The sequence below is a fragment of the Octopus sinensis genome, linkage group LG5 (genome assembly GCF_006345805.1).
Source record: "Octopus sinensis linkage group LG5, ASM634580v1, whole genome shotgun sequence".
Taxonomy (NCBI): domain Eukaryota; kingdom Metazoa; phylum Mollusca; class Cephalopoda; order Octopoda; family Octopodidae; genus Octopus; species Octopus sinensis.
This window is the reverse complement of record NC_043001.1, coordinates 23,008,613-23,031,722: the sequence shown is the minus strand read 5'-3', so window position 1 is coordinate 23,031,722 and position 23,110 is coordinate 23,008,613. Positions and strand designations below refer to the sequence as shown.

Below are 23,110 nucleotides of genomic sequence, written 5' to 3'. Positions count from 1 at the left end.
CTGGAATTCGCCGGAGATAGTGGCCCAGGAACCATTTAAATATTAGGGGATCTTTTTCTCGTATCATTAAGTTTTCAGTTATTGTATGGGGTGTTAGATTTTTCGTTGCGCCATTGCGTTTTCGTCTCTGTGTAGCTTTTTGAAACTTAGGTGTAAGTTCATATAGATCTCAACGATTTTCTTCTTCTTAAACTTACGGACCCATGGGCCTATTGCAACATTGTGTGATGCGAAAGACAAGCGACAGAGGTGCGATACGAATGCAAAGGGCAGGTATTAAAGGAGTGAGATGCTATCAAAGTCAGTGATGTAGACTCGGCACAAGGCGTTGGACGCGATTACCAACATCTTATAGTGGAACATTTAAAAAATTGTGAATGTTTTCAACATGAAACCATTGGTAGTACTGTTAATCCACATATAAAGAATACTCATCCGCCAAATGCAATATTTAGCGTTAATTCTAATTGTTCGCTACTATTGTGTGTTTAAGTGTGTACGTATACATATATACATACATATATACTTACATACATACATCTTGAAGAAGACAGTAGAAGTGACACGAAGCGCAACCTCTCTTGGACACGTGACTGCTACATCACATCACACTTTGAGGGCTATGCGCTTGCAATCTAGGAACAGGGGATTGCCTGGTGAACAAGAGGGATAGTGACGCTCTTGTAATCCCAAGGTGCAACCGCATTTTTGGCTATGTCATGTTTCTATGGAAGCCATTACACATGTGATTAGCAGCTGTCCTAAAATGTCGTCACGGTACTACCTTTCTATGTGGCACAATGTTGTTGCTAAAACAATTTACAATGCCATCCGCAAAAAAGACTGTCTTGAAATAAACTTAGAAAATCCCTCTGTTATGGAATACATTCATAAACACCAACTCAAAGAATTGAGGAGAAGCCCTTCGGTTATGAATGACCATGGGATTGCACGTAGAAAGTTACCTTCCAAGGCACAAGTCCGGGCAAGGTTGTTTGTGGAAGGCCAGCAGTTGCCCTTGCATACCAACCTCCCCTCTCCACACCACTGATGTTATCCAAGGGAAAGCAAAGGCCGGTACAGCTTTCATCAGTGATGTCGCAACTCATTTCTACAGCTGAGTTACCAGGAGTAACGTAAAATAATGTGTCTTGCTCAAGAACACAACACGCAGCCCGGTCCGGGAATCGAACTCACAACCTCATGATCGTAAGCTCGACGCTCTAACCACTGAGCCATGCGCCTTCACACTCAAGGAATACTGGTGGAATATTTCCATCAAAAACTTCCGTCAAATGTAAACATAACAGGCCGGATATTGTTTTTTGGGACAGATGGGCAAAGGTATGTACCATCATAGAGGTCAGCTGCCCTGCAGATATAACTATCTCTTTGAAAATCAAAGAAAAAGAAGATATCTTAACTTGGATGTGTTTGAACGCCTTAAGCTGCAGTAGTCATCCTAAGAAATCATCTCGTATCGACGTTGAGTACTAAAAAGCACAGATTATTATATCGGCAGGCGAAATTTCGTCAGGTTCCATTTAGTTTGAGAGCACAACACATCTTTATGCGGATGCCCGTACCAATGCAGTCTTCTCTCTGGCTCACTACACCTGGTTTCTTTCATGCTCATTTTTTTTTCTCTTAGCTCATTAGTATGCTCTTGTTTATGTATTCCAGTATTACACATCCATCGAAACGTACTTTGTTTTTCCCGGCCTTCGCAGATCATCTGCATTCAATGCTCATGTCTCACTACTGTACGGCATCGCGGTGCTTCCCACGCATTTGTCATATAATCTGCTCTTACATAGGGTAAGAAGTAACGGCTTTTAAAGTTTTCCAGCTCGTTCTTAGTCTGGCAACTTTACTCTTAGAACAGCTACCCCACAGCTACTCATGTCCACCAGGCAACAGATGCTTTCAGTTACTTCTAAGGAGATGCTTGAACATTGAAGAGAGTATTTTTAGTATGTGCAACGAAGCCCCTGTTGCATGTGACGTTTATCTTCTCTGTTAACTTCTTATGATCCCACTACACCTCTTGTGTGTCCAGAGTTGACACTTGGTACATCATACAGAATTCCTTTTCCATAGCAAATATGGATATTTCTCTGGTGGTAGCAGAGCCGTCTTCTTTCCTATGTATTAATGCTTTAGTCTTCGAGACTTTTTGATTCCAGGTTTTGTTTCCATATCTGGAATTTCTTTGCTAATTCTACTACAGATACATCTGACTTCACACACACACACACAACACACACACACACACACACACACCACACACACACACACCACAACACACACACACACACACACACACACACACTCACACACACACATACACACACACATATGCATATTGTTAATATTCTGCCACACACATCGCCTAAAGATATATATATATATATATATATATATATCTTTAGGCAATGTGTATGGAAAAATAATAAACTATAAACAGGTAACTTTTCATCGTCACTGCCACCAAAAGTTCTGGTTTTCTGCACTGTTTCCGTTTACCAATTCTTGCTCACTGACAGTGGCTTCATTAATTTACAAACCTGACAGCAATTGATCGTCAATTGGATTCAAAGGAAAAGAGTATTCTAGAAAAGAAAACATTAACCTTTGGGTAAAGGGGGAAAACTGTTTCGAAATACGCTGGAATTTGTTTCTATTCACGGTAGAAACTGAATTACAAACTGTTAACGATTGCAACACCTGCTGCTGTTATGCAATTCTTGATATCGCAGTCCTATAATGTGCCTGTAGTTATCCGAACGAACTGACGCGACCCAAAGATCCTTCTTCCCAACTATACACCATGCCTCCGCCGAGCTGAGGACCATATTGCACAATCCAACATGCTGTGATGAATTACATGGAAGAGAAATGTGATAGCCTGGGCATGTAACACTTTCGCTATTGTCCAGTCTATTGGTGTACAACCATAGGTTCAGGTGGTGATCACGATGGATGTAGTCGTGATGTACTTGGTCAATGTATAATAGTTTCTCTGCACTTATACACTTGATGGTGTATATCCCCGCACAGTGTTTAGGGTTACTGAGACTATTGATGTTACTTTTATTTCAGTGTTGAGTGAGAAAGACAACGATTTTAGTATGTTGTTGTACTGTTGTGGGGTATTGTATTTGTTCCCTACACGATGGTCCTCATTTAGTCGATTCTTCTACATCAAGAGAATATGAATGCCAACTTTATGCTGTGTGCTGTAAATACACAAAATCGCACAAACACAAACGGACATCTTGTTTAATTTCTAATGTAACGAATTGTGGTAATAGAAAGAATGTTACAGTCTCTATCACCTACCCCCACTCTCCACTGGATATTTTTACTGTGAACCATGGTGCAATGATTATTTGACAATTGCTGCATCGCAAAAAAAAAAGTGTCATTAAATGATGACACGATATCTTAATATGGAAGTAATTAACAAGTTCTTCTAATTCATGCGAACCGAACAGTTTAGAGTGTAACAATTTCTGCTAATTGTTAAGAATATTACTTCAAACTTAGGTCTATCATGATCCCCAGGACTCATAAAATGGAGTTTAATCCGGTTTCCATGATGTCAAAGTGGCTGAGATTACAACACTTCCTGAACTAGACGTTAGTCTATTGCAAGTTTAACCTCCCAGCAGAGCACAACGCACTGCTCGACCCGGATATCGAAATCACTATCTTACGATAACATGTGTAACAACCCAACCACTAGGTCACGCGCCTACCCATAAGGATATTACTTTCGTAGGATATTTATTCTTAGTTTTAGTGAACATTTGTTATTTCGTTTTTAAATTGCATTAAATCATAAACGTAGGATTAAGTATCATATGTGACAGGAATTGTATTATACAAATAATATTGTACCTGGAAGTGTGAAATTATAATCGGGCGGATGCCAAATGCTTGGTATTTATTAGTTACTAATCTTTTGTGGTTCGTAAAGAAACAAATATTATAGATACTCATCGTCTACACGTCTTGTCATTTACCTTCAAAATAATCGAAAACATTTTACCAGATCGTAACGTGTAAGTCCCTCTGTATCGGGTTTTGCATTCTGTTCCATAATTTCTTAAGTTTGTAGTCAAACAATGGTCCCCCTACTTTACAGTGTCACATGGCCAGTCTAACCGCGGGTCATAATTATTTCTTCATACATGATCATAACAGGAACCACCACGTTTTGTTACGATGTCAGCTAAAAGCAGCCAAATGAGTAATTTTCTCTTTGCCACCAAAACATTTTTTTTTCTCGTTTGAGCTTGCTATCGGCTATAAAAATAGTCCCCTTCCGAAAGATCGCTTGTGGTCGAGATGCAGACAGCGATAGACAAGTAGCTGGTATGTGTGAACATGACGCGAACGCAGTCATATATGTCGCTACCAAAAGAGCCTAGAGATCACTGAAAGAAAAGCCTCCTTAACCAAACAATCACCTGTGTATCCTTATAAAAATGTTCCTTCAGCTTACTTTGTTTTCTTTAATCCTTGCATTCATTAAATTCTCTCATAAGTGGCAGAACAATTTGGGTTGTTGTTTCAAGTAAAAATTTCTAACTCACACTTTAGAAACAAAACGACAAACATTACACTATAATTCTTAAAGATGGCAATACCGATTCTTTCTTCATATATCTATTGAGAATTTTCTTTCGTAACTGATGTCCAAACAAGAAGTTCACCTGCAGATTACTTGGCCAAAGGTTCGTTTTAACAATAAGAAAACAAGCTATGAGTTGGTTAGCAGGAGATTTTTCTGTGATTTTTCAAAGATTGTTATCTTCTTTATTTTAGCTAAAAATAAATGTTATTGATTCTTGTTTCTAGTAAGTATATTTTTGCTGGTCATTCATTTACTTTAATACTCTTGTCATTGTAATTAGAGTTCAGATATCTATTGGCTGCTATTTTTAGTTGAGAGAAAGGATGTTTGTATTTTTCGCCAAACTTGATGTTATCACTTTTTGTTTGTGTAAACCATTATTCATTTGGTAAAGTTTGTACACGATTTTTTCCCACTGGACATATTTTTCTCACTTTTTAAATCAGCGTCTAATAAGTTCTTTTTGTTGTATTTATTGTAAGATATTTTTAAATGACCACTATATTATGTACAGTTTCTCTCAGTCAATCTAAATTCGACTTAATTTAGTTTAGAACTACCTTTTATTTTTTTAATATAAATTACTGGTTGAAATACTTAGTTTCGGATTTTCGTTCCTCGTTATTTTGCTTGTCTTGAATTGTTTAATATCCATGATAAAGCTAAACTGGATTCTTGTGCTTTTAGAAGAAATTTCCTTCGCTGAGCCTTCTATCGTCATTTTCTTTATTAGCTACCCTAATGTATTATTATCACCAGTTTTAATTTCGAAACGTTGCAGTGTACACATATTTTATGCTTCCACCAGAAAGCTATACTCTTATCTGTAACCAACATTGTCGTTCACTACTTAAAATGTTTTCAAGTTTATAAAGCTTTAAATAAAGCTGAAGGGAATATATACTTCAACTCACGATGAAAGCTTGTTTAAAAAACACAAACACTATCATAGCGTGGTTGATGACTGCATGACGTACAAAATACGTACTGTTGGAAAAACCAAGTCGACTTCTGCTTCAGTTCCTTTCTATTTATACACCAATAATAAATTACAGATCAGTTAAACAACTAGTATCATTTAAAAAATGTTTTATTAATTTAGTTGATTGTCACAATGTGCAATAAACCAAAATATCTGAAAGTTCATGTTAGTGGACTTTTTCATGTTACAGTATTGTTGTTTACCCTGCTTGTTAGTGGTAGTTAGTGAAGCAAAAACAGGTTTTGTTCTCTTAAAGTTGGTTTAATTTCAAAATAATGTCGAAGTTAAAGGATAATGGATTATTTCAAAAGTTTTAAAATGAACATGGAAGAAATAGCATTATAAATAAGTAGAAAATAATGCATCCTCTACGAAAGCAGCGAATAGCGTTGTTGTTAGCTGAATTGTGATTTTATTATTTTAGCACAATACAATCTCCGTTAAGGTTGATAGCGAGGATTGCATCATTAACAACTTTCATTTCGCACGAACCGATACCCTGCATAGGGTTTTTGCCCTTCAGAAGATGTGTGCAGGTTGCCTTCACTGTATCTGAATCGTCATTGGCTTGAATGAGGAATTCTATTGTATGGTCATCAAGGTTTTTAAAATTTCGCATGATATGGTAGTCGACCAAACCTACAAGGAATAAAAACAAAATAACATTAAAGTGAATTCAGAAGCCGTAAACAATGACAATATTTTTGTAACTACATAAGTTTGAAGTTGGGAAAAAAAAGTGATGTAAATATTTTAGTTATTGCTAAACCTTATCCCCAATCAAAACAGATGCGGGATCTTTGTCTTTCTAAGTCCACATCAATTCTACACTCAGATGTATCCATTCATACACGAACATTGCTTTCTGAAGCTCCTCCTCCGTTGACCTTGGTGACTTGTTATACTAAGACACTGCATCAACCAGAGAGATATGGTTCCTTTCTGCCGTGTACTTCATTGTGCGATAGCGTCTCTCTATGAAGCCATACTCGTATGCAACTCGAAAGAAGCATTTGATATTCTACTTCTCTAGATTCTCTTTCAGTGATTCTAAACGAAATGCGGTACTATAGCACCTCATCCACCTGCTTCTTTCCAAAAATGTGTTATTCAGCATTGTTATATCTTCAATCACAGTCCCCGTCCAAATCGCCTAATACTGTTCCACCTGCCATCGATTCCGATAGTTTTGCAGTCAAACCCCAAACTTTTCTGATGACCTTTGGCAGTTGTCGTTATCACCACTATTTCCTTCATCTAAATATTATATATGTAGGAATTAGTGGTCCCTTTCATTATGTTCATTCCTTTCATATTGCCATGAAGACGGTCTCTATTAATGATCTTTGGTATGGAGTTCAGTCAAAATGAATTTTAGTGTAACAGAACGTCGTATCTTTATAATATTGTCAGCAGACATCTCAGCTACACAAAGCTGTAGATTTGAAAGGTAGATTTCAAATCAAAGAGATTGCTAAACCTCCCAGGTTTCAATATCAGGGAAGTTGATCAAGGAAGCTAATCACGAATTTCAGATTAGCCAATCTATCCAACCTTCCGTAAGTAAATCCTCTCAAACCAAACAACCTTATCATATAAGCATTTCACACCCAGCAGTTACCCGGTACCCGGTACCCGATCCACTTAACCCTTCTTAACGTGGTGAAGCTTCTTTTAGTCTGGTTTCTATTTTCCCTATATCTAACTGGTCATCGTCACTCATTTCTAAATATAATGTCAACGTACCAACCTCGGGATACGTTGGTATAATATTTATAACGTCTCGCACTCCACGTAGTTTTGGTAATAATTTCAATTCTTTCAATCATCCATGTCATTTCACTTCAAATCCTATTCTTCCCTCGGTATATTACATCCTTTATTTGCAGAAATTGCTGCTGGTTCACCATGCAGATAACAAAACAACGCACTCTTGCCTCAGTTATTGTTGTTCTACTCCAGGTGTACAAGCGTGCTCACGATGATGAAAAAAATAAACAACTAGTCTTAACTTACTGTAACTTAAAACAAGTAGAGAGGTTAGATTCTTATAGCCACCAGTAAGATGCAATCAGGCTCTCTTATTTACGCGTCAACGCCGAAAACACTCTGTCTCTCCTGACATCAAATTTGTCTGTTTTTTCGACCTCTATATCTACTGACCATACCGCAATTAAAGTTATCGTATTTTCTGGCATATAAGGCGTATCTTATAAAAAATCATCCCAAGTCTTGTATGCGAAATTGTGCTTCTCAAAAGCTAATTTTACCCCTGTTGTTCACTACTACAGGTTAATACTATCTAAGAGAGTTTCTTCCACTTAGCCTCACTTCTTATACTGTTATGGTTAAAGTACTTTTGTAATGTTTTGTGATGTATTGCTTGATAGCTTTAAATATTTTGCATGCTTTTAATTCACTAAAAACTTTTTTCCTGAATATGCACTGCTGAAAATGGAGTGCGTCTAATATGCCCATACATCATTTATGCCATCAAATACGTTAATTTTTTCATAAAAAACAACTATGCTTAATCACTGGTTGGTACTTTTCTCTAAAATGTTGCATCAGTTATCAATCAAAATCCTATATTCTTCCATAACCCTAAATTGTATATTGAAAACAAGTATAACAAGAATTACCGTCAACTTTGCTGGCGTCTATCTCCTCCCACTTGCTTGCGTCCACTTTATCAATCAAAGATTCCATTCTTCTACAAATGACACGGAAAAGGAAAATGTAAGTACATTACAGTACATTTATTGGTTGCTTTCTTAAAAAAGAAGATAATAATAATAATAATAATAATAATAATAATAATAATAATAATAATAATAATAATAATAATAATAAACCACCGCCAGTTCTTGAAAATGGCCACATCTCACTCCTTTGGAACTTTACTGTTCAAGCTGACAGAAAGATAGATGCAAATAGGCCAGACATTATATTGAAGGATTTCTGACAAAAATCATGCCTCCTCATCGATATGACCATCCCAATCGACATAAATGTATTTGTAAAGACCTACCAAAAACTGAGCGAGTATAAAGATATTGAAACAGAAATTGGCAAAATGTGGGACCTCAGGGCCAAACCAATACCTGTTGTCATAGGAGCCCTAGGAATGATAGCAAAAGGGGCTGATTGCTAATTATCTCAATACCAGGAAATCCAAAAATGGATGAAATTTAAAAAGTAGTGCTCATGGGGACTGCCTCATACCCTACGTAAAATATTTTCTATGCAATCCTCCAAACATTTTAATCTGTAAATAGTGTCAAAATACTTTTAAATGTATAATAGCTGGCACATTTTACTGCCTTCTTAACATCAAACTATCACCGTATAATCAAATTACTTTTAAAACATATTTCTAATTTACTTATGTTTTGACAAACATTCTCTGGAACTATACTCTGTGCAAAACCCAAAATAAGTCCCCCTAGTCATAACACCAACTTGAACTTCTAACTTGTTGCATCTTGAGGTCTCTGGATGAGACTTGGCGTCAACTTGTACAAATACAAAGCAAAAGCCAAACATAATATAATAATAATAATAATAATAATATAATAATAATAATAATAATAATAATAATAATTATTATTATTATTATTATTATCATTATTATTAATATTATTATTATTATTATTATTTTTCCTTCGTAACACAGTGTAGGTAAAAGTGCACCGGGGTCTGTAGTCGTTTGTCATGTCACCACAAGTTCCTCAGGCAGATAATACTTTCCTTAAGATGCGCGCTGTGCCCAATAGGGCTGCTTTTTGTTCCCTTGGTAGTATTTCTTCCTGTGCGAGGAAAGTATATGCCTTTGCCGCACATATTCCAGTGAGTATCTTCCAGATTATGTTTAGGCATGCTATGGGACGGTAGTTTCCCACAATATTCCCCTTTCTTCTATCTTTCATTATAAGTGTTGTCCTCCCAGTCACCATCCATGCAGGGACTGTACCTTTCTGGACACACTCATTCAATTGGGCTGCTAGTCTTTCATGCACCGCGTGGCGTCTCTTCAGCCAAAAACCATGAATTCCATCTGGTCCGGGGTTTTTTCCAGTTAGGCACTTTACCAACTTGTTCTTTCACGACATCTCTGCTTATGACAATATTCCTGTTTCTTTTCTCCTTGTAATTCTGTCTTGATAGTTCCTATCCACATTGCATCCCTTTTATGCACCACATTGTTTCCTCATAATCCGCTCCAGAGCTCCTTGGCTTGATTTGCATCAGGAGCAACATTTTCCCCATTGTCTCCTTCTAAGGTTCGGAAGAATTGCTTTGGGTTATTTTTTAACTATCTGCTCTTCTCGAACTGCATATTTCTGTTCACAAATCTTCTGATCTTCTGTTTTTTTTGTCATGATCCTCTGTTTTAACTGCTCTATTACAGTATTAAACCCGTCCTTCCGTATTTTATATTTCTTCTCTAATTTTTCTCGGTCGGTCTTTTCCCCATTTTTTCAATTTCCTCTTAACCATTGCTCAGTTTTTCCTAGATCTTGCCTTGTCCGCATTATGTACCTTTCAATGCGTCGTTTCCACCATGGTTCTTTTTGCTCCACCATTTTTTTGTTTTCTTAAGTTGTAATTTCTCCTCAGCAAGTAGTGCTAGCAAATGTTCGGAGAAGATTCCTTGTTTGTGTTATGTCCTCCGTCTGGATGTATGGAATTACAATATTTATCTTTTGTGTTACTTTATTTATCATACTCCTTTCTACCTTTCTTATATTCATGGGGATTATTATTATTATTTATTATTATTATTATTATTATTATTATTATTATTATTATTATGATGATGATGATGATGATGATGATGACGATGATGATGATGATGATGATGATGATCATGATGATCATGATGATGGAGTAGGAATTATAAAATGACAAAAGAGAGAAATGAAGAAAATGGATACCAAGACCAGAAAAATGTTGACAGTACACGGAGCCTTCTACCCTAAGACTGACACCGATATGCTGTACTTGTCCAGAAAAAAGAGTGGGAGAGGTTTGATCAGTTGCCGGGACTGTATCGAAGCAGAGGAAAACAGCCTAGGGTGGTATATAAAAATGTCGTGGAGTCATTGTTGAAACACCCGAAAAAGGCCAGTATCATTAAAACTGAAATTTGTGTAACTATAGAAAAATTTAAACAAGAAGTGAACAAAAAAAAAGCATGGAAGGGAAAAAATATACGGTCAGTTTGAAAGAGATGTGAATGCCAAGAGAGATACAGAGGATCGATGGCTATAGATGAGGAGGAGCGACCTGAAGATAGAGACAGAAGCACTCATATGCGCAGCTCAGGAACAAGCGTTAAGGACCAATTATATGAAGTGCAGAATTGACAACACTACCGATAGCGACAAATGCAGAATGTGTGGTGAGAGAGGTAAAACGGTATGGCATATCGTTAGCGAATGCCCAAAATTGGCACAACACGAATGCAAACGACACCTTGACGATGTGGTAAGAATGATCCATTGGGAGCTCTGTGGAAATCACTGCCTACAAAGAGCAAAGGCGTGATATGAACAAACCCCAGAAGGAGTCACCGAAAATGAGAAATGTAAAATCTTGTGGGACGTAATGATCCTGTGCGATCACCTGACCATACATAGGAAACCGGATATTCTTGTGGTGAATAAAAAAGAAACGTGTATGATTATCGACATAGCATGACCCGGTAACAACAGGATCAATGTGAAAGAAGAAGAATAAATAAACAACTACGATGGTTTAAAGTGGGAAATATAAAAGTTGTGGTCAATGAAGAGACTAAACGTGATACCAATAGTAATTGGTGTACTTGGAAGTATCAGCACTCAACTACCAACATGGCTGAAAAAGATCGGTGCGAGTCTGAAGGTAGAACACATACAAAAATCAGCATTGCTTGGAACTGCAAAAATTCTTCGCAGGGTTCTTGAAGCATGACCAGTAAAGAAGTGTCACCTTAGTCTGCTGGCTATGGACAGCTGACACTATCCACCATAGCCAGCAAAATAAGCTGTGAGTTTTCATATAGTAATAATAATAATAATAATAATAATAATAATAATAATAATAATTATTATTATTATATGCCCTGATGCAGTACCAGGCAGTGGCTCTCATGGCTTCTGATCTTAACTGATTGAAGTGTATCATGTACATTGTTTTGTCTTGGTATAAAAGATGGGCTACAGCAAATATTCTGCTCAATACCACAGATTTGCTTGTCATTGTTTGACCTTAACCAGTTGAGCATGTCCCTTAGTGGCTGACGATATGTGCATCTCTGATCACGAGCAGAAGTAGTGGGGGAGCATCATGGCCATGTGTTGAGAGGGATTCTTTAGAGTTTGAATGGTTCACCTCTGGAAACATAGGTGTTTCGTTCAACATCCTAAAGCAACCCTTATTCAGGGACCGTTTGAGCAGGATGGGCTACTCAACCTGAAGAAAATTCTAACTGGGCCCCACCTGCAAGTCATGTGCTGTTTATCTTGATATGAGATCACCATGTCGCGCACATATGGTTGTGATGCATGTGCCTGGTGTACCTTTATCAGACGGGTAGTCATGATGGGTATATTGGGCTTCGTATATTTTACCCCAGTGCCACTTTGATGGCATGAACTGCTCTCTCACTCAATAATAATAATAATAATTTTATTATTATTATTATTATTATTATTATTATTATTATTATTATGATGATGATGATGATGATCATGATGATGATGATGATGATCATGATGATCATGATGATCATGATGATCATGATGATGGAGTAGGAATTATAAAATGACAAAAGAGAGAAATGAAGAAAATGGATACCAAGACCAGAAAAATGTTGACAGTACACGGAGCCTTCTACCCTAAGACTGACACCGATATGCTGTACTTGTCCAGAAAAAAGAGTGGGAGAGGTTTGATCAGTTGCCGGGACTGTATCGAAGCAGAGGAAAACAGCCTAGGGTGGTATATAAAAATGTCGTGGAGTCATTGTTGAAACACCCGAAAAAGGCCAGTATCATTAAAACTGAAATTTGTGTAACTATAGAAAAATTTAAACAGAGTGAACAAAAAAAAAGCATGGAAGGGAAAAAATATACGGTCAGTTTGAAAGAGATGTGAATGCCAAGAGAGATACAGAGGATCGATGGCTATAGATGAGGAGGAGCGACCTGAAGATAGAGACAGAAGCACTCATATGCGCAGCTCAGGAACAAGCGTTAAGGACCAATTATATGAAGTGCAGAATTGACAACACTACCGATAGCGACAAATGCAGAATGTGTGGTGAGAGAGGTAAAACGGTATGGCATATCGTTAGCGAATGCCCAAAATTGGCACAACACGAATGCAAACGACACCTTGACGATGTGGTAAGAATGATCCATTGGGAGCTCTGTGGAAATCACTGCCTACAAAGAGCAAAGGCGTGATATGAACAAACCCCAGAAGGAGTCACCGAAAATGAGAAATGTAAAATCTTGTGGGACGTAATGATCCTGTGCGATCACCTGACCATACATAGGAAACCGGATATTCTTGTGGTGAATAAAAAAGAAACGTGTATGATTATCGACATAGCATGACCCGGTAACAACAGGATCAATGTGAAAGAAGAAGAATAAATAAACAACTACGATGGTTTAAAGTGGGAAATATAAAAGTTGTGGTCAATGAAGAGACTAAACGTGATACCAATAGTAATTGGTGTACTTGGAAGTATCAGCACTCAACTACCAACATGGCTGAAAAAGATCGGTGCGAGTCTGAAGGTAGAACACATACAAAAATCAGCATTGCTTGGAACTGCAAAAATTCTTCGCAGGGTTCTTGAAGCATGACCAGTAAAGAAGTGTCACCTTAGTCTGCTGGCTATGGACAGCTGACACTATCCACCATAGCCAGCAAAATAAGCTGTGAGTTTTCATATAGTAATAATAATAATAATAATAATAATAATAATAATAAATAATAATAATAATAATAATAATTATTATTATTATATGCCCTGATGCAGTACCAGGCAGTGGCTCTCATGGCTTCTGATCTTAACTGATTGAAGTGTATCATGTACATTGTTTTGTCTTGGTATAAAAGATGGGCTACAGCAAATATTCTGCTCAATACCACAGATTTGCTTGTCATTGTTTGACCTAACCAGTTGAGCATGTCCCTTATCTGACGATATTGCATCTCTGATCACGAGCAGAAGTAGTGGGGGAGCATCATGGCCATGTGTTGAGAGGGATTCTTTAGAGTTGAATGGTTCACCTCTGGAAACATAGGTGTTTCGTTCAACATCCTAACACCCTTATTCAGGGACCGTTTGAGCAGGATGGGCTACTCAACCTGAAGAAAATTCTAACTGGGCCCCACCTGCAAGGTCATGTGCTGTTTATCTTGATATGAGATCACCATGTCGCGCACATATGGTTGTGATGCATGTGCCTGGTGTACCTTTATCAGACGGGTAGTCATGATGGGTATATTGGGCTTCGTATATTTTACCCCAGTGCCACTTTGATGGCATGAACTGCTCTCTCACTCAATAATAATAATAATAATTATTATTATTATTATTATTATTATTATTATTGTTATTATCATCATCATAATCATAGGTGCAGAAGTGGGTGTATGGTAAGTAACTTGCTTACCAACCACATGGTTCCGGGTTCAGTCCCACTGCGTGACACCTTGGGCAAAAAGAAGCCTGTCGTATATATATATATATATATATATATATGTATGTGTGTGTGTGTGTGTGTGTGTGTGTGTGTGTGTGTGTGGTGTGTGTGTGTGTGTGTGTGTGTGTGTGTGTGTGTGTGTGTGTGTGTGCATTTGTCACACTATATCGCTTGACAGCTGATGTTGGTGTGTTTACGTCCCCGTAACTTAGCGGTTCGGCAAAAGATGCCGATAGAATAAGTACTAGGCTTACAAAGAATAAGTCGTGGGGTCTATTTATTCGACTAAAGGCCACTTCTGCGCCTATAATGACTGAAAGAAATAAAAGAGTTATTATTTCGAATTTTTGCCGCAAGGGCAGCTCGGAGGAGATGGGGATGAGTCCTAATGTTCAACTGGTACTTATTTTATCGAATCCGAAAGGATGAAAGGCAGGGTCGACTTCAGCGGAATTGGAACTCAGAACGTAAAGACGGATGAAATACCTATTTCTTTACTACCCACAAGGAGCTAAACACAGAGATGACAAACAAGGCATCTTGTTTCAAATAGATAAGAGTACTCTTTGTATGATGTGTGGCATCAGAAACGAATCAATCTCATATATTGTGAGTGAGTGTAGCAAGCTGGCCCAAAAGCTCTACAAAATGAGGCACGATAAGGCGGCTAAGTTCGTCCACTTGAGGCTATGTGAAAAATACTGCCTGAAGAGAGCTCGGAAATTGTATGAACATGAACCAGAAGGAGTCATCGGGAACAAGGAATATAAGATTTTACAATCCAATCTGACTCCCTAATCGAGGCTCGGAGACCATATATTTGTGTGGTAGATAAAGGAAAAAAGGAAACCAAGATCATAGATATTGAAATACCTGGAGATGCACACATAAGTGACAAAGAACTAGAAAATATTGAAAAGTACAGACTACTAAAAGAAAAAATTGCAAGAATGTGGACTACGAGGAGAGTGTCTGTCATTCCAGTAGTTTCAGGGGCACTTGGAACACTAACAACCAAGTTCGAGAAATATGTCAGAGAAATCGGAATTGACATGAGAGCAGAGCAAGCCCCCAAAACTGCTCTGTTGGGGACAGCTAGAATTTTGAGATTGCTACTTGGATGTTGAATGTCTCCCCCGATAATTAACAACCAAGTATCAAAGGTTATAATGTGCGGAAAGAGACCCTGTGAGACTTCTGCCGGCAGGCTGCTGTCCGCTCTCGAAGAATCTACCAGAACAAACAAGACCAAACTTCTGAGAAGTAAAACGATAATAATAATAATCGTTTCTACTAAAGGCACAAGGCCTGAAATTTTGGGGGAAGGGACTAGTCGGTTACGTCGACCGCAGCATTTCGCGGGTACTTAATTTATCGAAAAATAAAATGTAAAGCCGACCTCGACGGAATTTGAAATCAGGATGTAAAGACGGACGAAATGCCGCTAAACATTTTTCCTGGCGTGCTAATGATTCTACCAGCTCGCTACCTTAACAACAACAACAACAACAACAACAACAATGTTTTTTAATGGCCACAATGGCCGAAAACAAAACAAAAAGGACAATACAACGCAAGGGACAAGTGAAGTTTGGTTCATTGTCGTGTATAGAATAAATAACAATAATAACAATAAAATTAAACAATAAAAATTCCCTCAAAGTGAGGAATTCCTCAAAGGGAAGACCACGGGACCCCACACATCCTGGTTACCCCAACCACCAGGTGCACCTCAGCAGGTGCCTCTCTCCTTCTCAACTTCACCGGTTTATAAGCGAATGCTCACAGTAGGCCTACTCACACATGCCATCCTCGCTATGTTCACCCACCTTTCAACAAAAACACTGGGGGCTAGTACTTCCCTCTCCACCCTCACTTTCCTTACTTGAAAAGTCGATGACGGCTGGGCCATAGACGAAAGTATCTGTCTTCAATCCTTTCAACCTCTTCCACCACACAACCTCCTTCGCCGTTTAATTCTAGATGTGACTTTGCCAGATGACGACAACGTTTGTGACGAAGAATTACTGAAGATTGAGAGATATGAACGACTAGCATGGGAGGTAAAACATTCGTGTGCAATGGAAATGGTTGAAGTGGTCCCAGTTGCTGTGGGGGCACTTGGTACTGTGTAAATTGAAAATTATTTTAAAAAACTCAGCGACAACATCGTGGTGAGGAACTTAAAGAAAACAACACTTCTTGGAAATGCTAGAATACTTAGAAAAGTGCTTGATAGTGGAAGGTGTCACCACAGTCGTCTGTGTGGATAGGCCAGCGAAGTAACAGACTATAAACGGGCGTGGCTGTTTGATAAGAAGCTAGCCTCCCAACCACATGGTTCCTGGTTCAGTCCCGTTGCTTGGCACCTTGGGTGTCTCCTACTATAGACCCGAGCCGACCAAAGCCTTCTGAGTGGATCTTGCAGATGGAAACTGAAAGAAGCCCGTTGTATGTGTGACTGTGTGTGTGCGCGCGCGTGTTTGTCCGTCATCACCGCTTTACAACCGGTAATGGTTTGTTTACGTCCCCATAAAATAAGTACCAGACTTTAAAAAAAGTTCTAGAACGATTTGTTGACTAAACCCATCTAAATGATGCCCCAGCATGGCCGTCATCCAATGATTAAAACAAGTAAAATATATGATAAACTTTAGACCAATTCAAATCGAGCTGGCGTTTTGTCCGTCATTACGTTCTGAGTTCAAATTCCGCTGAGGTCGACTTTGCCTTTCATCCTTTCAGAGTTGATAAAATAAGTACAAGTTGAGTACGGGGGTGGGGGGTCGGTGTAATCAAATTACCCTCTCCCCCATAATTTCAAGCATTGTGCTTTTAGCAGAAAGAATTAGTTAATAGTGATTTCTGGACATTACCGGCTCCCACACGAATAAATAGTTAACTTCATTCATGATCGTGTGACTTTAGCAGTCATTCGAGTTTGTAAAATACTACTCATAGAAGTTGGTTCCGGTGATTCATTTTCAACACGTTTTGGGTTTTGAAGGTTATCGACAACGCATAATCTTAGTAGGAAATTTCTCTGCAAATTCTCGTGCACATTGCCTATTTCTGTGAGGCAGCCCACAGAGAAGATAAGATATGCATGCAGAAGCTTATCAGCTTCTTTATACAAGACTAATCTACATCGGTATTGTACCACATTTGTAAAAACAGAAAAGAAAACATGATTCTGGTTTTACTAACTTAGCGCTGTTTATTTAGATAAACTTTAATATCTACCGAGAATTAGTCAAGGACTATTTAGATATATAAGCATAAATTAACGTTATCGTTCATGTAGCATATAAGAAAATACTTTACTGAAAAATTTGCATCAGTTTTCTATTAACAATTAATTCATTAATATTGCTTTTTAACCCTAAGCCAGACCTGTTAAAGCAGATCTGTGATCAAAGTCTTTCATGTTTACAGAAGATGTGAGTTCGTGTTCCTTTGGAAGCCTTCAATTTTTTTTTCCATCCAGGGGTTTTTTTTTTAACCAAATATTCTACAAGATATTATTTGTAGCTTTATCTACTTCCAGTTACAACGTTAAAAACGAATTAAAGACCATCTTATCTTTTGGGGGATACGTATTAGCCAGCATACGCGCAGTATTGCCGAATGGTTAAGAAATTCTCTTCACAACCATGAGATCCCAGTTTCGATCCCACTATGTGACACCTTGGACAATTTTCTTTAGCCTCAGATAGTCTCACACTTCGTGGGTGAAATTGGGGAGACAAAAACTGTTCAAAAGCCTATCAGATGGCTTATATTTATAATTGAAAGATACAACCTTCTCAACACCTTACTTACACTGCATCATGCTGATTCTCCTTGAGAATTATGTTACACATGTCTCTCTTTTACTCTCTTTTATTCTTTTACTTGTTTCAGTCATTTGACTGCGGCCATGCTGGAGCACCACCTTTAGTCGAGCAAATCGACCCTAGCACTTATTCTTTGTAAGCCTAGTACTTATTCTATCGTTCTCTTTTGCCGAACCGCTAAGTTACGGGGATGTAAACACACCAGCATCGACGGGCTTCTTTCAGTTTCCGTCTACCAAATCCACTCACAAGCCCGAGGCTATAGTAGAAGACACTTGCTCAAGGTGCCACGTAGTGGGACCGAACCCGGAACCATGTGGTTGTTAAGCAAGCTACTTGCCACACAACCACTCCTGCGCCTACAGCCACTCCTGCGCCTGTCTGTGGAATATTCAGCCACCGATACGTTAATTCAATGAAGACTTAATTCAGATAATCGAACACCTGAATCCTTATCGCCGAACGATGGAAATCCATCAAACAATTATCCAATACATCCTTCTTTTCTAAAGACAGTAGGATGTGAGTTGAGGGAGATTTGGTTGCTGTTTCTAACAGAGCCATCCCACATGGGCTTCCTCATTGACTCGTTAGCGTTGAATACTTCCGCGAAGTGTTTTGCTAAACCTTAAACATTCAGGGCTCAGATGATGGAAGGCGGTGAGCTGGCAGAAACGTTAGCACGCCGGGTGAAATGCTTAGCGGTATTTCGTCTGCCGTTACGTTCTGAGTTCAAATTCCGCCGAGGTCGACTTTGCCTTTCATCCTTTCGGGTTCGATTAAATAAGTACCGGTTACGCACTGAGGTCGATATAATCGACTTAATCCCTTTGTCTGTCCTTTTTTGTCCCCTCTGTCTTTAGCCCCTTGTGGGTAATAAAGAAATAGGTATTTCGTCTGCCGTTACGTTCTGAGTTCAAATTCGCCGAGGTCGACTTTGTCTTTCATCCTTTCGGGGTCGATAAATTAAATACAGTTTCTGCATAGAAATAAGGCTTGGGAGAACTCGTCCCTAATCGGGAAAACTTTCATTGTAGTCATCGCCGCCCTGCAAAAAAAAATGCGAAACATGACGACGACGACGACGACGGCGGCGGTGACGACGGCGGCGGTGACGACGGCGGCGGTGACGACGGCGGCGGTGACGACGGCGGCGGTGACGACGGCGGCGGTGACGACGACGACAACGACAACGACGACAATTCTTCAGAGGGAATAAGCTCTTCTGTTATATTCCTGTTCATATGTAGGCTGCGTTGTAAGAACATAACGTGATTCGTGTACTAGACTGTTATTTTATTTTATCAACGATAGAAGGATGAAATGCAAAGTTGAATCACGGCAGGATTTGGATTCGGAACGTAAAGGTCCGTAACTAAATAACACGTGGAATTTTGTTCGACGCACTATTCTTTTATTCTTTTACTCTTTCACTTGTTTCAATCATTTGACTGTGGCCATGCTGGAGCACCGCCTTTAGTCGAGCAAATCGACCCCAGTACTTATTGTAAGCCTAGTACTTATTCTATCGGTATCTTTTGCCGAACCGCTAAGTTACGGGGGACGTAAACACACCAGCATCGGTTGTCAAGTGATGGTGGGGGAGACAGACACAGACATACAAACATACACACATACACACACACACGCACACACACACACGCATATATATATATATATATATATATATATACATACATACATACAAACATAATTACATACATACATACAAACATAATACATACATACATACAAACATAATTACATACATACATACGACGAGCTTTTTTCAGTTTCGTCTACCAAATCCACTCACAAGGCTTTGGTCGGCCCGAGACTATAGTAGAAGACACTTGCCCAAGGTGCCACGCAGTGGACTGAACCCACTAACGGACTAACGCACTAATGAATTTAGTAATTCGAACTTTCCTATAATTCAGATGTAAACTTATGACATCGAAGCAAAACATTTATCAAATCGTGTTGATGTCTTCAGGCAATTTGAACCATCTTATCTTATTTTTCTCTCTGACACTCATTCAAAATACATTTGCAGCATTCTTTTACTTCTGCTTTACTTTTTATTGTTAGAATGAAGAAAGAGCAACGCTATAAAATATAGAGAAAATTAACCAGATTTTCAATTTGGTTATTAGTTATATTTGTGAAGCGGAAAGATAGATTTGGAAAATTAAGGTAAAAAGGAAGAACATGGTGTTGTTTACGTCATTGACTTCTAAAAAAAATGGACGGAGAAATGCTTTCACTCGATGTTTCAAAAATATTTTTAACCACATTGGTTAAACGAAGCAGATGTGAATAGCTAGAGTTTATGCACTACTACTTTTTATTTTATTATTATCTAGACTTATTATTCCAAGATAAATATTGAGGTATAATTGATTCGTTCATTTTTTGTTTTTACCTGACACAAACTGATGTTTCAGAGCTACAAGACTTCCAAGCTTGAAAAATTATTATTTACCTTTTTACTAAATTTTGCAAAGTAATAACATTCTGGTAAACCATATATTGAGAAGATGCACAACACGAAACAAAAGGAAACAGTGTTATATATATATGTATATATATATAAAGCATGTGTGGAGAATACAAAAATAATTAAGAGAAGTTATGAAGACATTTTTTTCTCGCATCTCAAACAATCCGTGTAATATGAAGCTAAATAGTTGTTTTGATAACTAGTTGAGCTAAACTTAAGAAAACACTTCCTCACCATAATTTGACGATAAATATTGGGATGCGTTGGCAAGAGGTACAGACTAATAGGTAAGTTCATCGCTTGCATAAACTACGAGGCAGTTTCAATTTTCTGTTGATGCCATTATATTTCATTCACGCTGCTAATATCTTTAGGAAAGATATGATCTTTCCCTTTTCCACCCCTAACAATAGGGAGCCTTGCACTTCGTCAAAAATAAATAGACAATAATCAAAATAAGAGGGCGGTTATCGACAATAAATTCTAATCTCCGATTTCCAATATCCTTTACGTGTTTTCATTTTTGCGGTGCTACATAGTATCAGGCTGTTGTTGAATTAGGAATCTTTATTTCTGAAGTAGCAGGGATGGTATTCATTAAGCCATTGATTCGTGTGTACATGAATCACCGTTGCAATTTGAGGTTTATTTTTATATTTACCTTTCAGTAGTGGAAGCCATATTCAACTGAGATCAGCGCTTATTTCACTGACTGGTTTGTTATCAAATACTTTATCTAAAGCTGTTTTGTTTTCCCACTGTAGTTAGTTCTATACCAGTCATAGAAATTTCATTCTGTAGTGGTATACATGTTCCCTCTATGTACCACATAAGTCCATCCATTCCCGAGTTAGATGTTGGCCCTCTCATTAAATCTTTTCGATGTTTCTTTTGAGGATTCCCAATTTATCCCTTATGAAATCTTACACATATAAAAGAGTTGTTATAGATGCAATTTTTATGTCTTATCTATTCTTGATCAACTATCTTGAGCTCACTGGGATGAGCTGAATACGGCTCCCGTTACTGAAAAACCTAAAATTCACAGCATAAGTTGTACATGGATCAGAGGCTTAGTGTATCAAAAATAAATCCCATAATCCAGTTTGGTACTATGCACACATCCAGTAACAAAACATCCGAGGATGATCCATACAAACGCTGCAACCTAATTTAGCTTAATTGCTTGGCTGTTTCCGTTTCATCTTCATGTAATTTTCGAGATTTATGCCTTTGAAAAATGCTGGGTACGTTATAAAGGATGAATTGAATATATATGAATAGGAATTCTCATGCTAAAAGTTTAGCATAAAGAAATCATGGAATTAACAATCGCAGTATCGTGACTCTGATCTTTAGTTTTTGCCGTGTCGATGAACACTTGTGAGTTGTAGTATTCTTTGCGTGAAAACCGAATCGTAACTTCATAGAAATCTAGCTTTGAAGTCGATACTGTTGCAGTCTTCTTAAAAAGGCTTCAACGAAAATAGAAGCTACCATGACTCATACGAATTATTAACTACAGTATATGTAAACTCCTTTGCTCTGGAGCAATATACTGGATTTTAGCTTCGCAATTTTGTGATTTTCATCGATATATTCAGCAATGCATTCATATGCTTAATACATTAGAATACAGTGAATTTCTGCGTTCTAAGAGAGATTTAAAAATTGTTGCTTAGTTTCCACGCATTGGTTATCATATTATCTAACGTTGTTAAGTGATCAGATTTTGTTTAATGTGGCAATTGTAATAAGAAATGGAGAAGAGAAAACGGCAGTCTCAGTCTTCATGAAATAAGACTTCAATGTTTATAAAAAAAAAGGTTAGTGTTTGGTGTGCAGTTGATAAAAATATGTATGTATGTATATATACGTACACACACACACACACATATATATATTAATGTATGCGTTTTACTCCACATATATTACCTGCGCTACCAATAGTTTCACGTACATGACAAGTGTGTTCATCAGCGTGAAACTATAAGTAGCGCGTGTAATGCATGTGGAGTGAAGCACATCCATTAATATTGGACTCTCATTAGATGGAGTGCTCTTCTTGTTGACCATTTTACGCAAATCAATTTACTGTGTGTGTGTGTGTTACTAGTTGTGATTGCTTGAATAGTCTTCAATCAGTTGTCAAGCAATATTCATACCAAATGGATTACATTAATTTCTCCCCTTGTTTTCAATTTGATTACATTCTATAAATATCGCCATGCTATATTTGTGGGAGGTTTTGAGCTCTGAAGCGCAAGTAAACGCAAAACACGTCATTAGTATCTCTATAACGATGAACATTACCTTCCGCTATCTCTATTTATAACTATGTTGAGTCAGACAAAACGTATATTTGTCAGGAAGAGAATACAATGTAGGTAACTGGATATAGTCCGTGGAAGCTTCTGTGCGGAAGGTTTGGATGAATTT

At 38.0% G+C, this 23,110-nt stretch overlaps 1 protein-coding gene across 1 annotated transcript in view; it reads right to left on the bottom strand.

The window, feature by feature from the left end:
* Nucleotides 1-5,714: 5,714 nt before the first annotated feature.
* The window catches only part of LOC118763595, a 43,217-nt gene continuing 25,821 nt past the window's right edge, over nt 5,715-23,110 (bottom strand). Inside the window, exons 2-3 of the mRNA XM_036503220.1 lie at nt 8,267-8,337; nt 5,715-6,263 (exon numbers count right to left, since the gene is read on the bottom strand). Coding sequence (XP_036359113.1) covers nt 6,040-6,263; nt 8,267-8,333 — 291 coding nt within the window. The 5' untranslated portion in view covers nt 8,334-8,337 and the 3' untranslated portion in view covers nt 5,715-6,039. The remainder of the gene's footprint in view (nt 6,264-8,266; nt 8,338-23,110) is intronic.